This window comes from Scyliorhinus torazame, chromosome 5, assembly GCF_047496885.1.
Source record: "Scyliorhinus torazame isolate Kashiwa2021f chromosome 5, sScyTor2.1, whole genome shotgun sequence".
In the NCBI taxonomy this organism is placed as follows: Eukaryota; Metazoa; Chordata; class Chondrichthyes; order Carcharhiniformes; family Scyliorhinidae; genus Scyliorhinus; species Scyliorhinus torazame.
In genome coordinates this window covers 109,168,984-109,196,024 of record NC_092711.1, presented here as the reverse complement: position 1 = coordinate 109,196,024, position 27,041 = coordinate 109,168,984, and the positions used below count along the sequence as shown (strand labels likewise).

Here is a 27,041-nt window from a genome sequence, read left to right as displayed (position 1 = left end):
CTCACTTACTCACCCTCACACACACACCCTCACACACACACCCTCACTCACACACATCCTCACTCACACACACTCACTCACACACCCTCCCTCACACACCCTCACAAACAGACCGACACTTAAACACCCTCACTCACTCACACACCCTCTCACACACACTCACATAGATCTCACTCACTCACCCACCCACATTCATTCGCCCTCACTCACACACCCTAACTCACACACCCTCTTTCACACACCCGCACTCACACACCCTCACTCACACACACCCTCACTCACACACCCTCACTCACACACCCTCACTCACACACCCTCACTCACACACCCTCACTCACACAGCCTCACTCACACACCCTCACTCACACAGCCTCACTCACACTCCCTCACTCACACACCCTCACTCACTCACCCTCACTCACACACCCTCATTCACACACCCACATACACCCTCACTCACACACCCTCACTCACATACCCTCACTCACAGACCGTCACTCACACATCTTCTCACACACGCACTGCCTCACTCACACACACACACTCACTCACCCTCACTCACATAGCCTCACTCACACACCCTCACTCACACACCCTCACTCACACACCCTCACTCACACACCCTCATACACCCTCACTCACACACCCTCACTCACACACCCTCACTCACACACCCTCACTCACACACCCACACTCACATACCCTCGCTCACACACCCTCACTCACACACCCTCACTCACACACCCTCACTCACACACCCTCATAAACCCTCACTCACACACCCTCACTCACACACCCTCACTCACACATCTTCTCACACGCGCACTCCCTCACTCACACACCCTCACTCACACACCCTCACTCACTCACCCTCACTCACACACCCTCACTCACACACCCTCACTCACACACCCTCACTCACACACCCTCACTCACACACCCTCACTCACACACCCTCACTCACACACCCTCACTCACACACCCACACTCACTCACACACACTCTCACTCACACACACTCTCACTCACACACCGTCACTCACACACCGTCACTCACACACCGTCACTCACACACACTCACTCACACACACTCACTCACACACCCTCACTCACACACCCTCACTCCCACTCCCTCACTCACACACCCTCACTCACACACCCTCACCCACACACCCTCACTCACAGACCCTCACTCACACATCTTCTCATACACGCTCACTCACACACCCTCACTCCCACTCCCTCACTCACACACCCTCACTCACACACCCTCACCCACACACCCTCACTTACTCACCCTCACTCACACACCCTCACTCACACACCCTCTCTCACACACCCTCACCCACACACCCTCTCTCACACGCCCTCACTCACACACCCTCTCTCACATACCCTCACTCACTCACCCTCACTCACACACCCTCACTCACACACCCTCACTCACACACCCTCACTCACATACCCTCACTCACATAGCTCACTCACACACTCTCACTCAGACACTCTCACTCACACACCCTCTCACTCAGACACTCTCACTCACACACCCTCTCACACACCCTCTCACACACCCTCCCTCACTCACCCTCACAAACAGACCGACACTCAAACACCCTCTCACACACCCTCTCACACACACTCACATAGATCTCACTCACTCACCCACCCACATTCATTCGGCCTCACTCACACACCCGCACTCACACACCCTCACTCACACACCCTCATACACCCAAACTCACACACCCTCACTCACACACCCTCACTCACACACCCTCACTCACAGACCCTCACTCACACACCTTCTCACACACGCACTCCCTCACTCACACACCCTCACTCACCCACCCACATTCATTCGCCCTCATCACACACCCTCACTCTCACACCCTCACTCACACACCCTCACTCACACACCCTCACTCACACACCCTCACTCACACACCCTCACTCACACACCCTCACTCACATACCCTCACTCACATACCCTCACTCACACACCCTCACTCACACACCCTCACTCACATACCCTCACTCACATACCTTCACTCACACACCCTCACTCACACACCCTCACTCACACACCCTCACTCACACACCCTCACTCACACACCCTCACTCACTCACCCTCACTCACATACCCTCACTCACACAGCTCACTCACACTCTCACTCACACACACTCACTCACACAGCCTCACTCACACTCCCTCACTCACACACTCTCACTCACACACCCTCACTCACACATCCTCACTCACTCACCCTCACTCACACACCCTCACTCACACAACCTCACTCACACACACCCACTCTCATAGATCTCACTCACACACACTCACTCACTCACCCACACTCACACACCCTCACTCATACACCCTCACTCACACACCCTCACTCACACCCTCACTCACATACCCTCACTCACTCACACACCCTCACTCACACACCCTCACTCACACACCCTCATTCACACACCCTCATTCACACACCCTCATTCACACACCCTCACTCACACACCCTCATTCACACACCCTCATTCACACACCCTCACTCACACACCCTCACTCACACACCCTCACTCACACACCCTCATTCACACACCCTCACTCACACAGACTCACTCACACACCCTCACTCACACAGACTCACTCACACACCCTCTCACACACACACTCTCACACACACCCTCTCACACACCCTCTCACACACACCATCATTCACACACCCTCACTCACACACTCTCACTCACACACTCTCACTCACACACCCTCACTCACACACCCTCACTCACACACCCTCACTCACACACCCTCACACACCCTCACTCACACAGCTCACTCACACACCCTCACTCACACACCCTCACACACACACCCTCACTCACACACCCTCACTCACACACCCTCACTCACACACCCTCACTCACACACCCTCACTCACACACCCTCACTCACACACCCTCACTCACACACCCTCTCTCACACACCCTCACTCACACACCCTCACTTACGCACCCTCACTCACGCACCCTCACTCACGCACCCTCACTCACGCACCCTCACTCACGCACCCTCACTCACGCACCCTCACTCACGCAGCCTCACTCACGCACCCTCACTCACGCACACTCACTCACGCACCCTCACTCACACACCCTCACTCACACACCCTCACTCACACACCCTCACTCACGCAGCTCACTCACACACCCTCACTCACACACCCTCACCCACACAGCCTCACTCACAGACCCTCACTCATACACCCTCACTCACACACCCTCACTCACACACCCTCACTCACTCACACACCCTCACTCACACACTCTCACTCACACACACTCACTCACACACCCTCACTCACACAGCTCACTCACACACCCTCACTCACACACCCTCACTCACACACCCTCACTCACACACCCTCACCCACACACCCTCACTCACACACCCTCACTCACACACCCTCACACACCCTCACTCACTCACCCTCACTCACTCACCCTCACTCACACACTCTCACTCACACAACCTCACTCACACACACCCACTCTCATAATCTCATTCACACACCCTCACTCACTCACCCACACTCACACACCCTCACTCACACCCTCACTCACACACCCTCACTCACACACCCTCACTCACACACCCTCACTCACACACCCTCATTCACACACCCTCACTAATACACCCTCACACACACACCCTCACACACACACCCTCACTCACACCCTCACTCACTCACACACCCTCACTCACACACTCTCACTCACACACCCTCACTCACACACCCTCACTCACATACCCTCACTCACACACCCTCACTCACACAGCTCACTCACACAGCACACTCACACACCCTCACTCACACACCCTCACTCACACACCCCCACTCACACACCCTCACTCACACACCCTCACTCACACACCCTCACTCACACACCCTCACTCACACACCCTCACTCACACACCCTCACTCACACACCCTCACTCACACACCCTCACTCACACACCCTCACTCACACACCCTCACTCACTCACCCTCACTCACACACCCTCACTCACACAACCTCACTCACACAACCTCACTCACACACACCCACTCTCATAGATCTCACTCACACACCCTCACTCACTCACCCACACTCACACACCCTCACTCACACACCCTCACTCACACACCCTCACTCACACACCCTCACTCACTCACACACCCTCACTCACACTCCCTCAATCACACACCCTCATTCACACACCCTCACTCACACACCCTCATTCACACACCCTCACTCACACACCCTCACTCACACACCCTCACTCACACCCCCTCACTCACACACCCTCATTCACACACCCTCACTCACACAGACTGACTCACACACCCTCTCACACACACCCTCTCACACACACCCTCATTCACACACCCTCTCACACACCCTCTCACACACCCTCACTCACACACCCTCACTCACACACTCTCACTCACACACTCTCACTCACACACCCTCACTCACACACCCTCACTCACACACCCTCACTCACACACCCTCACACACCCTCACTCACACAGCTCACTCACACACCCTCACTCACACACCCTCACACACCCTCACTCACACAGCTCACTCACACACCCTCACTCACACACCCTCACACACACACCCTCACACACACAGCCTCACACACACACCCTCACTCACACACCGTCACTCACACACCCTCACTCACACACCCTCACTCACACACCCTCACTCACACCCTCACTGACACACCCTCACTCACAAACCGTCACTCACACACCCTCACTCACACACCCTCACTCACACACCCTCACTCACACACCCTCACTCACACACCCTCACTCACACACCCTCACTCAAGCACCCTCACTCACGCACCCTCACTCACACACCCTCACTCACACACCCTCACTCACACACCCTCACACACACACCCTCACTCACACACTCTCACTCACACAGCTCACTCACACACCCTCACTCACACACCCTCACTCACACACCCTCACTCACACACCCTCACTCACACACCCTCACTCACACACCCTCACTCACACACCCTCACTCACTCACGCACCCTCACTCACACACTCTCACTCACGCACCCTCACTCACGCACCCTCACTCACGCACCCTCACTCACACACCGTCACTCACACACCCTCACTCACACACCCTCACTCACACACCCTCACTCACACACCCTCATTCACACACCCTCACTCATACACCCTCACACACACACCCTCACACACACACCCTCACTCACACCCTCACTCACTCACACACCCTCACTCACACACTCTCACTCACACACCCTCACTCACACACCCTCACTCACATACCCTCACTCACACACCCTCACTCACACAGCTCACTCACACAGCACACTCACACACCCTCACTCACACACCCTCACTCACACACCCCCACTCACACACCCTCACTCACACACCCTCACTCACACACCCTCACTCACACACCCTCACTCACACACCCTCACTCACACACCCTCACTCACACACCCTCACTCACACACCCTCACTCACACACCCTCACTCACACACCCTCACTCACTCACCCTCACTCACACACCCTCACTCACACAACCTCACTCACACAACCTCACTCACACACACCCACTCTCATAGATCTCACTCACACACCCTCACTCACTCACCCACACTCACACACCCTCACTCACACACCCTCACTCACACACCCTCACTCACACACCCTCACTCACTCACACACCCTCACTCACACTCCCTCAATCACACACCCTCATTCACACACCCTCACTCACACACCCTCATTCACACACCCTCACTCACACACCCTCACTCACACACCCTCACTCACACCCCCTCACTCACACACCCTCATTCACACACCCTCACTCACACAGACTGACTCACACACCCTCTCACACACACCCTCTCACACACACCCTCATTCACACACCCTCTCACACACCCTCTCACACACCCTCACTCACACACCCTCACTCACACACTCTCACTCACACACTCTCACTCACACACCCTCACTCACACACCCTCACTCACACACCCTCACTCACACACCCTCACACACCCTCACTCACACAGCTCACTCACACACCCTCACTCACACACCCTCACACACCCTCACTCACACAGCTCACTCACACACCCTCACTCACACACCCTCACACACACACCCTCACACACACAGCCTCACACACACACCCTCACTCACACACCGTCACTCACACACCCTCACTCACACACCCTCACTCACACACCCTCACTCACACCCTCACTGACACACCCTCACTCACAAACCGTCACTCACACACCCTCACTCACACACCCTCACTCACACACCCTCACTCACACACCCTCACTCACACACCCTCACTCACACACCCTCACTCAAGCACCCTCACTCACGCACCCTCACTCACACACCCTCACTCACACACCCTCACTCACACACCCTCACACACACACCCTCACTCACACACTCTCACTCACACAGCTCACTCACACACCCTCACTCACACACCCTCACTCACACACCCTCACTCACACACCCTCACTCACACACCCTCACTCACACACCCTCACTCACACACCCTCACTCACTCACGCACCCTCACTCACACACTCTCACTCACGCACCCTCACTCACGCACCCTCACTCACGCACCCTCACTCACACACCGTCACTCACACACCCTCACTCACACACCCTCACTCACACAGCTCACTCACACACCCTCACTCACACACCCTCACTCACACACTCTCACTCACACACCCTCACTCACACACCCTCACTCACTCACCCACACTCTCACACCCTCACTCACACACCCTCACTCACACACCCTCACTCACACACCCTCACTCACACCCTCACTCACTCACACACCCTCACTCACTCACACACCCTCACTCACACACCCTCATTCACACACCCTCACTCACACACCCTCACTCACACACCCTCATTCACGCACCCTCACTCACACAGACTCACTCACACACCCTCACTCACGCACCCTCACTCACGCACCCTCACTCACGCACCCTCACTCACGCACCCTCACTCACGCACCCTCACTCACGCACCCTCGCTCACGCACCCTCACTCACACACCCTCACTCACACACCCTCACTCACACACCCTCACACACACACCCTCACTCACACAGCTCACTCACACACCCTCACTCACACACCCTCACTCACACACCCTCACTCACACACCCTCACTCATACACCCTCACTCACACACCCTCACTCACTCACACACCCTCACTCACTCACACACCCTCACTCACACACTCTCACTCACACACCCTCACTCACACACACTCACTCACTCACACACCCTCACTCACACACCCTCACTCACACACCCTCACTCACACACCCTCACTCACTCACACACACTCACACACCCTCACTCACACACCCTCACTCACACACCCTCACTCACTCACCCTCACTCACACACCCTCACTCACACACCCTCACTCACACAACCTCACTCACACACACCCACTCTCATAGATCTCACTCACACACCCTCACTCACTCACCCACACTCACACCCTCACTCACACACCCTCACTCACACACCCTCACTCACACACCCTCACTCACACCCTCACTCACACACCCTCACTCACACACCCTCACTCACTCACACACCCTCACTCACACACCCTCACTCACACACCCTCATTCACACACCCTCACTCACACCCTCACTCACACACCCTCACTCACACCCTCACTCACACACCCTCACTCACACACCCTCACTCACTCACACACCCTCACTCACACACCCTCACTCACACACCCTCATTCACACACATTCATTCACACACCCTCATTCACACACCCTCACTCACACACCCTCACTCACACACCCTTATTCACACACCCTCACTCACACAGACTCACTCACACACCCTCACTCACACACCCTCACTCACACACCCTCACTCACACACACCCTCTCACACACACCCTCATTCACACACCCTCACTCACACACCCTCACTCACACACCCTCTCACACACCCTCACTCACACACCCTCACTCTCACACTCTCACTCACACACTCTCACTCACACACCCTCACTCACACACCCTCACTCACACACCCTCACTCACACACCCTCACTCACACACCCTCACACACCCTCACTCACACAGCTCACTCACACACCCTCACTCACACACCCTCACACACACACCCTCACTCACACACCCTCACTCACACACCGTCACGCACACACCCTCACTCACACACCCTCACTCACACCCTCACTCACTCACCCTCACTCACACACCCTCACTCAGACACCCTCACTCACGCACCCTCACTCACGCACCCTCACTCACGCACCCTCACTCACGCACCCTCACTCACACACCCTCACTCACACACCCTCACTCACACACCCTCACTCACACACCCTCACACACACACCCTCACTCACAACCCTCACTCACAACCCTCACTCACACACCCTCACTCACACACCCTCACTCACACACCCTCACTCACACACCCTCACTCACACACCCTCACTCACACACCCTCACTCACACACCCTCACTCACACACCCTCACTCACACACCCTCACTCACTCACACACCCTCACTCACACACTCTCACTCACACACCCTCCCTCACACACCCTCACTCACACACTCTCACTCACACAGCCTCACTCACACACCCTCACTCACACACCCTCACTCACACACTCACACTCACACACCTTCACTCACAACCCTCACTCACAACCCTCACTCACACACCCTCACTCACACACCCTCACTCACACACCCTCACTCACACACCCTCACTCACACACCCTCACTCACACACCCTCACTCACACACCCTCACTCACACACCCTCACTCACACACCCTCACTCACTCACACACCCTCACTCACACACTCTCACTCACACACCCTCCCTCACACACCCTCACTCACACAGCCTCACTCACACCCCCTCACTCACACCCCCTCACTCACACACCCTCACTCACACACTCACACTCACACACCCTCACTCACACACCCTCACTCACACAGCTCACTCACACAGCTCACTCACACACCCTCACTCACACCCCCTCACTCACACCCCCACTCACACACCCCCACTCACACACCCTCACTCACACACCCTCACTCACACACCCTCACTCACTCACACACACTCACACACCCTCACTCACACACCCTCACTCACTCACCCTCACTCACACACACCACTCACACAGCTCACTCACACACCCTCACTCACTCACCCTCACTCACACACTCTGACTCACACACCCTCACTCACACACCCTCACTCACACAGCCTCACTCACACACCCTCACTCACACACCCTCACTCACACACCCTCACTCACACACTCTCATTCACACACCCTCACTCACTCACACACCCTCACTCACACACGCTCACTCACACACGCTCACTCACACACCCTCACTCACTCACACACCCTCACTCACACACTCTCACTCACACACCCTCACTCACACACTCTCACTCACACACCCTCACTCACACACCCTCACTCACACCCCCTCACTCACACCCCCTCACTCACACACCCTCACTCACACATCCTCACTCACACACCCTCACTCACACACCCTCACTCACATACCCTCACTCACACAGCTCACTCACACACTCTCACTCACTCACCCTCACTCACACAGCCTCTCTCACACATCCTCACTCACACACCCTCACTCACACACCCTCACTCACACACCCTCACTCACACATCCTCACTCACACACCCTCACTCACACACCCTCACTCACACACCCTCAGCCACACACCCTCACTCAATCACCCTCACTCACACACCCTCACTCACACACCCTCACTCACACCCTCACTCACAAACCCTCAATCACACACCCTCACTCACACACCCTCACTCACACACCCTCACTCACACACCCTCACTCACACACCCTCACTCACACACCCTCACCCACACACCCTCACTCACTCACTCACCCTCACTCACTCACTCACCCTCACTCACTCACCCTCACTCACACACCCTCACTCACACAGCTCACTCACACACCCTCACTCACACACCCTCACTCACACACCCTCACTCACACACCCTCACACACACACCCTCATACACCCTCACTCACACAGCTCACTCACACACCCTCACTCACTCACATACCCTCACTCACAACCTCACTCACACACCCTCACTCACACACCCTCACACACACACCCTCACTCACACAGCTCACTCACACACCCTCACTCACTCACACACCCTCACTCACACACCCTCACTCACACACCCTCACTCACACACCCTCACTCACACACACTCACTCACATACCCTCACTCACACACCCTCACTCACATAACCTCACTCACACAGCTCACTCACACACCCTCACTCACACACCCTCACTCACACACCCTCACTCACACACCTTCACTCACACACCCTCACTCACACACCCTCACTCACACACCCTCACTCACACACCCTCACTCACACACCCTCACTCACACACCCTCACTCACTCAACCTCACTCACACACCCACACTCACAGACCCTCACTCACAGACCCTCACTCACACACCCTCACTCACACACTCTCACTCACACACCCTCACTCACACACCCTCTCACACAGCCTCACTCACACACCCTCACTCACTCACCCTCACTCACACAGCTCACTCACACACCCTCACACACACACCCTACTCACACATCCTCACTCACACCCCCTCACTCACTCACACCCCCTCACTCACTCACACACCCTCACTCACACACCCTCACTCACACACCCTCACTCACACACCCTCACTCACACACCCTCACTCACACACACCCTCACTCACACACACCCTCACTCACACACCCTCACTCACACACCCTCACTCACACACCCTCACTCACACACCCTCACTCACACACCCTCACTCACACACCCTCACTCACATAACCTCACTCACACACCCTCACTCACACACCCTCTCACACGCACTCACACACACACACTCACTCACGCACCCTCACTCACGCACCCTCACTCACACACCCTCACTCACACACCCTCACTCACACCCTCACTCACACACCCTCACTCACGCACCCTCACTCACACACCCTCACTCACACACCCTCACTCACACCCTCACTCACACACCCTCTCACACACACCCTCACTCACACACCCTCTCACACACCCTCACTCACACACCCTCTCACACACCCTCACTCACACACCCTCACTCACTCACCCTCACTCACACACCCTCACTCACGCACCCTCACTCACACACCCTCACTCACACACCCTCACTCACACCCTCACTCACACACCCTCTCACACACACCCTCACTCACACACCCTCTCACACATCCTCACTCACACACCCTCTCACACACCCTCACTCACACACCCTCACTCACTCACCCTCACTCACACACCCTCACTCACACACCCTCACTCACACACTCTCACTCACCTTTTTTCAGCACCGCGCACTCACCAACTCTAACTCATGAAACCTAAATCACACATCCTCACTCACTCCTCCACTGTCAGCAAAGTGCATTCACCCTCTCTAACACATCAACCTCACTCACATATGCTCACTCACCCTTTCGCACACACAAACTCACACACCCTCACTCACTCACACACCATCACTCACTCACACACCCTCACTCACTCACCCACACTCACTCTCCTACCCTCACTCAGTTACTCACTCACCCACATTCACTCTCCTACCCTCACTCAGTTACTGACTCCCCCACACTCACTTTCCTACCCTCACTCAGTCACTCACACACCCTCACTCACTCACCCACACTCACTCTCCTACCCTCACTCAGTTACTGACTCACCCACAGTCACTCTCCTACCCTTACTCAGTTAATCACTCACCCGCACTCACTCTCCTACCCTCACTCAGTCACTCACACACCCTCACTCACTCACCCACACTCACTCTCCTACCCTCACTCAGTTACTGACTCACCCACAGTCACTCTCCTACCCTCACTCAGTTAATCACTCACCCGCACTCACTCTCCTACCCTCACTCAGTTACTCACTCACCCGCACTCACTCTCCTACCCTCACTCAGTCACTCACTCACCCACACTCACTCTCCTACCCTCACTCAGTTATTCACTCACCCGCACTCATTCTCCTACCCGCACTCAGTTACTCACTGAACCACACTCACTCTCCTACCCTCACTCAGTTACTCACTCACCCACACTCACTCTCCTACCCTCACTCAGTTACTCACTCACCCACACTCACTCTCCTACCCTCACTCAGTTACTCACTCACCCACACTCATTCTCCTACCCTCACTCAGTTACTCATTCACCCGCACTCACCCTCCATCCTCACTCAGTTACTCACTCACCCGCACTCATTCTCCTACCCTCACTCAGTTACTCACTCACCCACACTCACTCTCCTACCCTCACTCAGTTACTGACTCACCCACACTCACTCGCCTACCCTCACTCAGTTACTCACTCACCCACACTCACTCTCCTACCCTCACTCAGTTACTCACTCACCCGCACTCACTCTCCTACCCTCACTCAGTTACTCATCCGCACTCACTCTCCTACCCTCTCTCAGTTACTCACTCACCCGCACTCACTCTCCTACTCTCACTCAGTTGCTCACTGACCTGCACTCACTCTCCTACCCTCATTTAGTTACTCACTCACACGCACTCACTTTCCTACCCTCACTCAGTTACTCACTCACCCACACTCACTCTCCTACCCTCACTCAGTTACTCACTGACCTGCACTCAGTCTCCTACCCTCACTCAGTTACTCACTCGCCCACACTCACTCTCCTACCCTCCCTCAGTTACGCACTCGCCCACCTCATTCTCCTACCCTCACTCAGTTACTGACTCACCCGCACTCACTCTCCTACCCTCACTCAGTTACTCACTCACCCGCACTCACTCTCCTACCCTCACTCAGTTGCTCACTCACCCACACTCGCTCTCCTACCCTCACTCAGTTACTCACTCACCCACACTCACTCTCCTACCCTCACTCAGTTACTCACTCACCCGCACTCACTCCCCTACCCTCGCTCAGTTACTCACTCACCCACACTGACTCTCCTACCCTCACTCAGTTACTCACTCACCCACACTCACTCTCCTACCCTCACTCAGTTACTCACTCACCCGCACTCACTCTCCTACCCTCACTCAGTTACTCACTCCCCCACACTCACCCTCCTACCCTCACTCAGTTACTCACTCACCCACACTCACTCTCCTACCCTCACTCAGTTACTCACTCACCCGCTCTCACTCTCCTACCCTCACTCAGTTACTCACTCACCCGCACTCACTCTACTACCCTCACTCAGTTACTCACTCCCCTGCACTCACTCTCCTACCCTCACTCAGTTACTCATCCGCACTCACTCTCCTACCCTCACTCAGTTACTCACTCACCCGCACTCACTCTCCTACCCTCACTCAGTTACTCACACGCACTCACTCTACTACCCTCACTCAGTTACTCACTCACACGCACTCACTCTCCTACCCTCACTCAGTTACTCACTCACCCGCAATCGCTCTCCTACCCTCACTCAGTTACTCACTCACCCGCACTCACTCTCCTACCCTCACTCAGTTACTCACTCACCTGCACTCACTCTCCTACCCTCACTCAGTTACTCACTCACCCGCACTCACTCTCCTACCCTCACTCAGTTACTCACTCACCCGCACTCACTCTCCTACCCTCACTCAGTTACTCACTCACCCGCACTCACTCTTCTACCCTCACTCAGTTACTCACTCACCCGCACTCACTCTTCGACCCTCACTCAGTTACTGACTCACTCGCACACACTCTCCTACCCTCACTCAGTTACTCACTCACCCGCATTCACTCTCCTACCCTCACTCAGTTACTCACTCACCCGCACTCACTCTCCGACCCTCACTCACTTACTCACTCACCCTCACTCACTCTCCTACCCTCACTCAGTTACTCACTCACCCACACTCACTCTCCTAGCCTCACTCAGTTACTCACTCACCCACACTCACTCTCATACCCTCATTCAGTTACTCACTCACCCACACTCACTCTCCTCCCCTCACTCAGTTACGCACTCACCCGCACTCACCCTCCTACCCTCACTCAGTTACTCACTCACCCACACTCACTCTCCTAGCCTCACTCAGTTACTCACTCGCCCACACTCACTCTCCTACCCTCACTCAGTTGCTCACTCACCCACACTCACTCTCCTACCCTCACTCAGTTACTCACTCACCCACACTCACTCTCCTCCCCTCACTCAGTTCCTCACTCACCCGCACTCACTCTCCTACCCACACTCAGTTACTCACTCACCCATACTCACTCTCCTACCCTCACTCAGTTACTCACTCACCCACACTCACTCTCCTACAGTCACTCAGTTACTCACCCACACTCACTCTCCTACTCTCACTCAGTTACTCACCCGCACTCACTCTCCTACCCTCACTCAGTTACTCACTCAACCGCACTCACTCTCCTAGCCTCACTCAGTTACTCACTCACCCGCACTCACTCTCCTATCCTCACTCAGTTACTCACTCACCCACACTCACTCTCCTATCGTCACTCAGTTACTCACTCACCCACACTCACTCTCCTACCCTCACTCAGTTACTCACTCCCCCGCTCTCACTCTCCTACCCTCACTCAGTTACTCACTCACCCACACTCACTCTCCTACCCTCACTCAGTTACTCACTCACCCGCACTCACTCTCCTACCCTCACTCAGTTACTCACTCAACCGCACTCACTCTCCTAGCCTCACTCAGTTACTCACTCACCCGCACTCACTCTCCTATCCTCACTCAGTTACTCACTCACCCACACTGACTCTCCTACCCTCACTCAGTTACTCACTCACCCACACTCACTCTCCTACCCTCACTTTGTTACTCACTCACCCGCACTCACTCTCCTATCCTCACTCAGTTACTCACTCACCCACACTCACTCTCCTACCCTCACTCAGTTACTCACTCACCCACACTCACTCTCCTCCCCTCACTCAGTTACGCACTCACCCGCACTCACCCTCCTACCCTCACTCAGTTACTCACTCACCCACACTCACTCTCCTAGCCTCACTCAGTTACTCACTCGCCCACACTCACTCTCCTACCCTCACTCAGTTGCTCACTCACCCACACTCACTCTCCTACCCTCACTCAGTTACTCACTCACCCACACTCACTCTCCTCCCCTCACTCAGTTCCTCACTCACCCGCACTCACTCTCCTACCCACACTCAGTTACTCACTCACCCATACTCACTCTCCTACCCTCACTCAGTTACTCACTCACCCACACTCACTCTCCTACCGTCACTCAGTTACTCACCCACACTCAGTCTCCTACTCTCACTCAGTTACTCACCCGCACTCACTCTCCTACCCTCACTCAGTTACTCACTCAACCGCACTCACTCTCCTAGCCTCACTCAGTTACTCACTCACCCGCACTCACTCTCCTATCCTCACTCAGTTACTCACTCACCCACACTCACTCTCCTATCGTCACTCAGTTACTCACTCACCCACACTCACTCTCCTACCCTCACTCAGTTACTCACTCCCCCGCTCTCACTCTCCTACCCTCACTCAGTTACTCACTCACCCACACTCACTCTCCTACCCTCACTCAGTTACTCACTCACCCGCACTCACTCTCCTACCCTCACTCAGTTACTCACTCAACCGCACTCACTCTCCTAGCCTCACTCAGTTACTCACTCACCCGCACTCACTCTCCTATCCTCACTCAGTTACTCACTCACCCACACTGACTCTCCTACCCTCACTCAGTTACTCACTCACCCACACTCACTCTCCTACCCTCACTTTGTTACTCACTCACCCGCACTCACTCTCCTATCCTCACTCAGTTACTCACTCACCCACACTCACTCTCCTACCCTCACTCAGTTACTCAGTCACCCACACTCACTCTCCTCCCCTCACTCAGTTACGCACTCACCCGCACTCACCCTCCTACCCTCACTCAGTTACTCACTCACCCACACTAACTCTCCTAGCCTCACTCAGTTACTCACTCGCCCACACTCACTCTCCTACCCTCACTCAGTTGCTCACTCACCCACACTCACTCTCCTACCCTCACTCAGTTACTCACTCACCCACACTCACTCTCCTCCCCTCACTCAGTTCCTCACTCACCCGCACTCACTCTCCTACCCACACTCAGTTACTCACTCACCCATACTCACTCTCCTACCCTCACTCAGTTACTCACTCACCCACACTCACTCTCCTACCGTCACTCAGTTACTCACCCACACTCACTCTCCTACTCTCACTCAGTTACTCACCCGCACTCACTCTCCTACCCTCACTCAGTTACTCACTCAACCGCACTCACTCTCCTAGCCTCACTCAGTTACTCACTCACCCGCACTCACTCTCCTATCCTCACTCAGTTACTCACTCACCCACACTCACTCTCCTATCGTCACTCAGTTACTCACCCACACTCACTCTCCTACCCTCACTCGGTTACTCACTCACCCACACTCACTCTCCTACTCTCACTCAGTTACTCACCCGCACTCACTCTCCTACCCTCACTCAGTTACTCACTCAACCGCACTCACTCTCCTAGCCTCACTCAGTTACTCACTCACCCACACTCACTCTCCTACCCTCACTCAGTTACTCACTCCCCCGCTCTCACTCTCCTACCCTCACTCAGTTACTCACTCACCCACACTCACTCTCCTACCCTCACTCAGTTACTCACTCACCCGCACTCACTCTCCTACCCTCACTCAGTTACTCACTCAACCGCACTCACTCTCCTAGCCTCACTCAGTTACTCACTCACCCGCACTCACTCTCCTATCCTCACTCAGTTACTCACTCACCCACACTGACTCTCCTACCCTCACTCAGTTACTCACTCACCCACACTCACTCTCCTACCCTCACTTTGTTACTCACTCACCCGCACTCACTCTCCTATCCTCACTCAGTTACTCACTCACCCACACTCACTCTCCTATCGTCACTCAGTTACTCACTCACCCACACTCACTCTCCTACCCTCACTCAGTTACTCACTCATCCACTCTCAATCACGGTCAGTTTTCGGTAAGTGAGTGTCTGCAACGAGAGAGGAAGAGAGAATTGGAGCGTGGCGCCCCAATGTGGCTCCATGACACGGGAGTGGCGGGAGCCGCTGGAAAACGCTGGATCTGGGAGAAAGACCAACGAGGCAGGGAACAGGCAGAGTTGGGGCGAAGCACAAAGATCCGGGGGAAACGGTAGAGATGCAGTGGAACGCACAGAAAGCCGTACAGAAGAACAGAGTTGGAAGAAAGGGGAGAGAGCAAGGAATGTGCAGCGAGCCTTGGAAGGTGCAGGAAACCGGGGGAAGTGCAGAGAGCCGATGGAAGCCGTAGATATCCGGAGGAAAGTCCGTGGAGTGGACAATAAGTGATAAGAATCGGGGTGAGGGGCAGAGTGATGGCGAAAAGTGCAAAGAGCTCGCAGAAAGCGCCGGGAACAGGGAAAAACCTCAAGGAACCGGGAAAAGTGCAGAGCACGTGAACACAGAGAGCCGGAGGAAAGCGCAGAGTCGAGGGAAAGCGCAGAGATGCGAAGGAAAACAAAACAAACCGTGAAAAATGGCATAAAGCTGACAGAAAGCGAAGGCAGCAGGCGAATGGTGCCGAGATCCAGCGGGAACCGCAGAGAGATGGGGGACGCACAGGGAGCGCGGGGCGGGGTGCGGGGGGGTTGCAGACAGCCCGGTCTCAGTGGCAGGCGGAATGTGGAGTTAACACCACAATCAGCACAGCCAGGAGCTTACTGAATGGGGGAGGAGGCTCGACGGGCCGAATGGCCGCCTCCTGCTGTTAATGTGCATGATCCTAAAATTAGTGAAAGTTATTATTACTCAAATTTACAGTTTTATTGAAATTACGTGAGTGTGCATTCCGAAGGCAATTTTGAAGCAAAGCTTTGGGCGTGGTTGGCAGTGAGGTGGAGAGAGGAGGGGGCATCAGGCAGCTTGAAAACAGGGAATTTCCCAAACTGCAATGATAGAAATAAAGAGATAATTTCTTTATAATCCCTATTATTGTCACAAGTTGGCTTACATTAACACTGCAATAAAGTTACTGAGAAAAAACCCCAGTCGCCAAATTCTGGCGCCCGTTCGGGTACACTGAGAACTCAGAATGTCCAATCCAGCTACCCAGCACATCTTTGGACTGTGGGAGGAAACCGGAGCACCCGGAGGAAACCCACGCAGACACGTGCCATCTCCGCACAGGCAGTGACCCAGCTGGGAATTGAAGCTGGGATCCAGGCGCTGTGAAGCAACAGTGCCAACACTGTGCCGACCATCACGAAGTGCTGTTAACTGTGAAATACACAGCTCAGATAGCTGTATTGTGACGTACACAGCTCAGTTAGCTGGATTGTGACATCGACAGCTCAGTGAGCTGGATTGTGACGTACACAGCTCAGTTAGCTGGATTGTGACGTGCGCAGCTCAGTTAGCTGGATTGTGACGTACACAGCTCAGTTAGCTGGATTGTGACGTACACAGCTCAGCTAGCTGGATTGTGACGTACGCAGCTCAGTTAGCTGGACTGTGGCGTACACAGCTCAGTTAGCTGGAATGTGACGTACACAGCTCAGTGAGCTGCATTGTGATGTACACAGCTCAGTTAGCTGGATTGTGACGTTCACAGCTCAGTTAGCTGGATTGTGACGTACACAGCTCAGTTAGCTGGATTGTGACGTTCACAGCTCAGTTAGCTGGATTGTGATGTACACAGCTCAGTTAGCTTGATTGTGATGTACACAGCTCAGTTAGCTGGATTGTGACATCGACAGCTCAGATAGCTGGATTGTGACGTACACAGCTCAGTTAGCTGGATTGTGACATCGACAGCTCAGATAGCTGGATTGTGACGTACACAGCTCAGTGAGCTGGATTGTGACGTACACAGCTCAGTTAGCTGGATTGTGACGTACACGGCTCAGTTAGCTGGATTGTGATGTACACAGCTCAGTTAGCTGGATTGTGACGTACACGGCTCAGTTAGCTGGATTGTGACGTACACAGCTCAGTTAGCTGGATTGTGACGTACACAGCTCAGTTAGCTGGATTGTGACGTACACAGCTCAGTTAGCTGGATTGTGACATCGACAGCTCAGATAGCTGGATTGTGACGTACACAGCTCAGTTAGCTGGATTGTGACATCGACAGCTCAGATAGCTGGATTGTGACGTCCACAGCTCAGTTAGCTGGATTGTGACGTACACAGCTCAGTGAGCTGGATTGTGACGTACACAGCTCAGTTAGCTGGATTGTGACGTACTCAGCTCAGATAGCTGCATTGTGATGTACACAGCTCAGTTAGCTGGATTGTGACGTACACAGCTCAGTTAGCTGGATTGTGACGTACACAGCTCAGATAGCTGCATTGTGATGTACACAGCTCAGTTAGCTGGATTGTGACGTACACAGCTCAGTTAGCTGGATTGTGACGTACACAGCTCAGTTAGCTGGATTGTGACGTACACAGCTCAGTTAGCTGGATTGTGACATCGACAGCTCAGATAGCTGGATTGTGACGTACACAGCTCAGTTAGCAGGATTGTGACATCGACAGCTCAGATAGCTGGATTGTGACGTACACAGCTCAGTTAGCTGGATTGTGACGTACACAGCTCAGATAGCTGCATTGTGATGTACACAGCTCAGTTAGCTGGATTGTGACGTACACAGCTCAGTTAGCTGGATTGTGACGTACACAGCTCAGTGAGCTGGATTGTGACGTTCACAGCTCAGTTAGATGGATTGTGACGTACACAGCTCAGATAGCTGGATTGTGACGTACACAGCTCAGTTAGCTGGATTGTGACGTACACAGCTCAGTTAGCTGGACTGTGACGTACACAGCTCAGTTAGCTGGATTGTGACGTACACAGCTCAGTTAGCTGGATTGTGACGTACACAGCTCAGTTAGTTGGATTGTGATGTACACAGCTCAGATAGCTGCATTGTGATGTACACAGCTCAGTTAGCTGGATTGTGACGTCCACAGCTCAGTTAGCTGGATTGTGACGTACACAGCTCAGTTAGCTGGATTGTGACGTACACAGCTCAGTTAGCTGGATTGTGACGGACACAGCTCAGTGAGCTGGATTGTGACGTTCACAGCTCAGTTAGCTGGATTGTGACGTACACAGCTCAGTTAGCTGGATTGTGACATCGACAGCTCAGATAGCTGGATTGTGACGTACACAGCTCAGTTAGCTGGATTGTGACGTACACAGCTCAGATAGCTGCATTGTGATGTACACAGCTCAGTTAGCTGGATTGTGACGTCCACAGCTCAGATCGCTGGATTGTGACGTACACAGCTCTGAGCTGGATTGTGACGTTTGCAGCTCAGATAGCTGCATTGTGATGGACACAGCTCAGTTAGCTGGATTGTGACGTACACAGCTCAGTTAGCTGGATTGTGACGTACACAGCTCAGTTAGCTGGATTGTGACGTACACAGCTCAGTTAGCTGGATTGTGACGTACACAGCTCAGTGAGCTGGATTGTGACGTTCACAGCTCAGTTAGCTGGATTGTGTCGTACACAGCTCAGTTAGCTGGATTGTGACATCGACAGCTCGGATAGCTGGATTGTGACGTACACAGCTCAGTTAGCTGGATTGTGACATCGATAGCTCAGATATCTGGATTGTGACGTACACAGCTCAGTTAGCTGGATTGTGACGTACACAGCTCAGTTAGCTGGATTGTGACGTACACAGCTCAGTTCGCTGGATTGTGACGTTCACAGCTCAGTTAGCTGGACTGTGACGTACACAGCTCAGTTAGCTGGATTGTGACGTACACAGCTCAGTTAGCTGGATTGTGACGTACACAGCTCAGATAGCTGCATTGTGATGTACACAGCTCAGTTAGCTGGATTGTGACGTCCACAGCTCAGTTAGCTGGATTGTGACGTACACAGCTCAGTGAGCTGGATTGTGACGTACACAGCTCAGTTAGCTGGATTGTGACGTACACAGCTCAGTTAGCTGGATTGTGACGTACACAGCTCAGTGAGCTGGATTGTGACGTTCACAGCTCAGTTAGCTGGATTGTGTCGTACACAGCTCAGTAAGCTGGATTGTGACATCGACAGCTCGGATAGCTGGATTGTGACGTACACAGCTCAGTTAGCTGGATTGTGACATCGACAGCTCAGATATCTGGATTGTGACGTACACAGCTCAGTTAGCTGGATTGTGACGTACACAGCTCAGTTAGCTGGATTGTGACGTACACAGCTCAGTTCGCTGGATTGTGACGTACACAGCTCAGTTAGCTGGATTGTGACGTACACAGCTCAGATAGCTGGATTGTGACGTACACAGCTCAGATAGCTGCATTGTGATGTACACAGCTCAGTTAGCTGGATTGTGACGTCCACAGCTCAGTTAGCTGGATTGTGACGTACACAGCTCAGTTAGCTGGATTGTGACGTACACAGCTCAGTTAGCTGGATTGTGACGTACACAGCTCAGATAGCTGCATTGTGATGTACACAGCTCAGTTAGCTGGATTGTGACGTCCACAGCTCAGTTAGCTGGATTGTGACGTACACAGCTCAGCTAGCTGGATGGCTGGTTTGTGATGAAGAGCGATCCTAACAGCGTGAGTTCAATTGCTGCACCGGCTGAGGTTATTCATAAAGACCCCCATTCTCAACCTTGCCCCTCGCCTGAGGTGTGGTGACCCTCAGGTTAAATCACCACCAGTCAGCTCTCAGAAGGAAAGGGCAGTCTCCGGGACTATGACGACATTTCTATTTTATTTTACATGGTGGCTGAAATAATGGGGGAAACTCTCTGCTCCTCTCCTTCAATCCAATGACAGTTACACCATTCAGGCGGCATCAAATGTTATTTTTTGTCTGTGTTAGAAACGGAGAAAGGGATGCGAGTTTCTAATGAGGGGGCAAAGAGATGGTGATTCTCAAATCATAGAACTAATAGACGCTGAAATATGGATGTAACAGTTAATGAGAAAATGTTAGGATAAATGTATCGTCACATTTTGATGTGCTTGGTAACTTATAGATCACAAATAACAGAGTCTAACTTGTTGATCGGGCCATTCTCTCCCAGCAACACCGTCTCCGCCCACTCTCTACAGCCTGGTCTCCTCCTGTCAGCAACACAACAGCGACAACTCCGTGACCTTCGGTTGTTTGGCGATGGACTACTCCCCAGAAATCACCAGCCTTACCTGGAAGAAAGATGGGCAGCTGATCACCACGGGAGTTAAGAAATACCCGTCAGTAAGAAACAAGAAGGGAGCCTACACCCTGAGCAGTCAGTTAACCATCACCGAGTCAGAGGGAGCATGCAGCAACATCAGCTGTGAAGTTCGACACAGCGGCTCAGACAAGAGCATTGGAATGAAATGTAAGTGTTGTGGAATCTGTGAGAAACAGACGCTTTGATTGCTTTATTTACATCTTTGGTCATAACACATTTATGGTTCTCTGCATAGTTCTGATTCCTGCGAGAAATAGTGACCACAGAGAAACTGTTCAAATATAATTAGTCATGTTATTCGTTACAACATCTTCTTCAAGAAATGTCTAACTTGTGTTTCTTGAAGGCCCTCCACCTGTCAACACACCAAATGTTCTCCTCACCGTGAGTTCCAATGAAGAAATCTCAAGCAAGAAATTTGCAACCATGGTCTGTTCAATCAACGATTTCCAGCCAAAGTCAATGACGGTGAAGTGGCTGAAGAATGGACAACCCATGGGTTCAGGATTTGTCACCTCGCCCCCCTGTGAAGTGAATGGGAACTTCTCGGCGAGCAGTCGGCTGATAGTCTCCGCTGGGGAATGGTTCAGCAAAGCGGTCTATACCTGCCAGGTCACTCATCAAGGAGTCACCCAAAGTCAAAACATCACCGCGTCTGGTAAGAGACACAAACAGAGGAAACAATAAATCTGCACTCTGAAGTTAATCCAAATCAGGAATTTATTGAAGTTAGTACAAAGCACAGAACAACTTCTAATTTACTGCCATGCAGTTTGTGTTTCATTCTGATGTAAGAGCTGCATGAGGGTTGCTTATCATTCACGATTTTATGAATATAGAAATAAATGTATCCCTATAATTTGAAGTCATTTAGTGAGTGAGGTGAATGAATGAAATGAAAATCTCTTATTGTCACAAGTAGGCTTCAAATGAAGTTACTGTGAAAAGCCCCTAGTCGCCACATTCCGGCGCCTGTTCGGGGAGGCTGGTATGGGAATTGGACCCGCGCTGGTGGCCTGCCTTGGTCTGCTCTAAAAACCAGCGATTTAGCCCTGTGCTAAACCAGCCCCTGGTGGACTTGATACCAGCTTTATCCTGAGACAGCTGATTATATTTGAGAGTCAGTGGGTGTCTCAAACACTTAACTGATAACAGCTCCGGGGGAAAGTGTTGGTAAGTTCATCCAACCTATTTATGGATCAGCCTCCAGTACTTCGTTCCTGAGATCAGGAATGGAATATTTGTATTGGGAATGCTGAAATATTGATTCGTTAGAATGATATCGGGGCTGACTGTATTTCACAATGAGAATAGTTTTCACAAACCAAACTGATTTTCCATTGCGTAAAGAAGATTAAAGGCAGTCTTTAGAGGTTGATGTTTCGAAGTTGATTATTTAGAGGTTGATGTTTCGAAGTTGATATATTCCCATTTAGAGTTCAGGCTGAATACTGCTGTCCTGATTCTGAAGACCAAACTTAGGTTGATTTCCACTTTTTTCATTCACAGATCCTTCCCTTTGCACTGATGCCTCAGTAACAATACTGCCACCACAAATAGAACAGGTCTTATTGGAGGCGACCGTAACCTTAACCTGCGTCATTTCGAATGCTCCTTATGGAGTCAGTGTGTCCTGGAGTGAAGCGAAGAAGCCGCTGAAATCAGAGATTGCCGAGCAGCCTGGGGCAGATGCTGAGAGTGTGGTCAACAAATTAAACATCTCCACACAAGCCTGGCTGAGTGGGGCTGTGTTTGATTGTGTGGCGAGCCATCAGGACCTGCCAACTCCTTTAAGAATTTCAATCCACAAAAAAATAGGTGAGCGGTGAGACTGAAGCAATAAGTGAGTCATTGTGTCTATTTCTAGTGTCAGTGCAGCGGTCAGTCGTTAGTATTCAGTGTATTTATGGTCCATTCTGATTGGTAATTCCACTAACTAAATACTCTGGGCGTTTAGAGTTTAAGGGGGAAATTGATATGCAGATGAATGAACAATGAAACCCAACAGTGATATTGGGTTTAGATGGAGCGAGACCATAGACCACAAGACTTAGGAGCAGACGTAGGCCATTGGGCCCATCAACACCGGTCCAGCCGGCAGTGAGGTCATGACTGATCTGATGTGATAACCTTCAATTCCTCTTTCCCGACTTATCCCCATATCTCTTGATGCGTTCACTGATTTAAAATATGTCTCCCTCAACCTTGAACATGCTGAACAACCCAGAATCTACAGCCCCCTGCGTTAAATAATTCCACAGCTTCACTCCCCTCTGAGAGAGGAAATTCCACCTCATCTCTGTGTTAAATCGGTGAACCCTTACATTGTGATCCTGCGCTCTGGTCCTAGACGCTCCCACAAGGGAAAACAACCACTCAGCGTCTATCCTAAGGAGCTCCCTGAGAATCTTTCATGTCTCAATTAGGTCGCCTTCATTCCTCTAAACTCCAATAAGTACAACCCAGCCTATTTAACCTCTCCCCATAAGAAAATCCCTCCATACTCGCGATCAACCTCGTGATCCTTCTCTGGACTGCCTTCAAAACCAATTGTCTTCCGTAGATAAGGGCACCAAAACGATTCAAAGTATACCAGGTGTAGACTAACTAGTGCCTTGTATAGTTTTAGCCAGACTTCCCCATGTTTATATTCTATTCCCTTTGAAATAAATGTCAACATTCAATTTGTCTCCATATTACCTGCAGAACTTGCTTTATGTGGTTTCTGCACGAGGACCCCCAATTCCCCAGTTACTTCAGCTTTCTCCATCTAAATAATATTCCGTTATGTTCCTCCTCTACCAAATGTATAACCTCACATTCTCTGTCCCTCTGTGGATTTTCTGTAATCCTCACCACTTGCCTTTCTACCAATTTTTTGTCATCTGCAAACGTGGGAATAGAACATTCATTTATTAAACACAGTTTTGAAATTCATGTATATTACTCCTCCTGGCTCCCCTCTCTCTCGCCTTCTCGTTATCACCTCAAATAAGGGCAATAAATTTGTCAGGCATGATTTACCCTTCAAGAGGCCGCGCTGACTCTGTTGATTATATTGTGTATTTCTAAATGCTCAGCTATTGGATCCGTTATAATCGACTCGAACCGTTTCCCACTGACAGATGTTAAGGTCACTGGCCTATAGTTTCCTGTTTTTGACTCCCTCCCTTTTGAATAAGGGAGTTACATTGGCAGTTTCCCAATCCTCGAGGGATAAGGTGGGAGGAGCCTGGTGTGGAGCTTATACACCAGCACAGAACAGGTGGGCCGAATGGCCTGTTTCCCTGCTGTACACTTTCTGAAACTTTCGAATCCAATATCCATAAATTCTCAGGGCAAAGGATTGTGTCCACCTCAGCTCCGAGCTGGGAAACCGGACAGATCCCAAACTGGGAAATGGAAACCGTTAAAATCCAACACAAAACACATTTCTCTCACATCTGACCTGCGTTTCCATTGCCTCCAGAATTCCCCATTTTATTGACATTTATTGTACATTTTCTGCAGATCCCAATCCGCGGGAACCGTCCGTCTCTGTCCTCCTGCCCTCGGCTGAAGACGTCTCCGCTCAGAGATTCGTCTCCCTCAGCTGCTTAGTGAGAGGTTTCTCCCCCCGAGAGATCTTCGTCAAGTGGACCGTCAATGACAAGCCGGTGAATCCCGGGAACTACAAGAACACCGAGGTGATGGCGGAGAACGGCAATAGCTCCTTCTTCATGTACAGCCTGTTATCCATTGCAGCGGAGGAGTGGGCCAGCGGCGCTTCTTACTCCTGTGTGGTGGGACATGAAGCCATCCCCTTGAAGATCATCAACAGAACGGTTGATAAATCCAGCGGTAAACCGAGTTTTGTGAACATTTCCCTCGCTCTGATGGACACCGTTAATTCATGTCAATGAGAATCTATCAATTGCATTTCGAACTAAATTAAAAATAATAAAGTTTTTTTTCCTCTAATTGTGATTTAATTGCACAGCCGCTTAATTAATGGAGCTTCCACTTTGCTGATATTAGATCTGTTCAATGAGACCCGGATTTCTACAGGTCTCGGCTCCAAGTCTGATACAACCAGTGCTCCCATCTCACTTACACCCTGGGTTAGAGACAGAGTAAAACTCATTAATTCCAGGATTCAACAAAATATTGACTTTCCTCCCGCTGAGAAGAAATCTGTCAATTTCCCATTTCAGACAAACAAACCCATCACATTTAAATCTCGGTGTTCCTGCTTCTCCCATTATCCATCCGTTTAAATATGATGTCAGATACAAGTTGCTGCATCACCCCCAGTGGGAACTGAATTGAGGGTCACACAGAAACATGGACCAACAATCCTCCATCAAAGAGAGGGGAAAGGGAAATTGTTACTCCACTGTACCCCACTTCCCCAACAGAGAGAGGGGAGGGGAATTAGTTAACTCACTGTCTCCCACTTCCCCAACGAAGAGAGGGGAGGGGCATTAGTTAATCCTTGTACCCCCACTTCCCCAATAAAGAGCGAGGGGGAGGGGTATTAGTTAACCTACT

The 27,041-nt window shown here is 52.2% G+C and overlaps 1 gene segment (V, D, J or C); it reads left to right on the top strand.

Annotated features, from left to right (window-relative positions):
* The window catches only part of LOC140419393 (Ig heavy chain C region-like), a 47,822-nt gene extending 21,351 nt beyond the window's left edge, over positions 1-26,471 (top strand). The window contains 4 exon segments of the C gene segment in view: positions 22,359-22,658; positions 22,858-23,169; positions 24,021-24,329; positions 26,022-26,471. Of these exon segments, the coding sequence occupies positions 22,359-22,658; positions 22,858-23,169; positions 24,021-24,329; positions 26,022-26,413 (1,313 nt within the window).
* Positions 26,472-27,041: the final 570 nt, after the last annotated feature.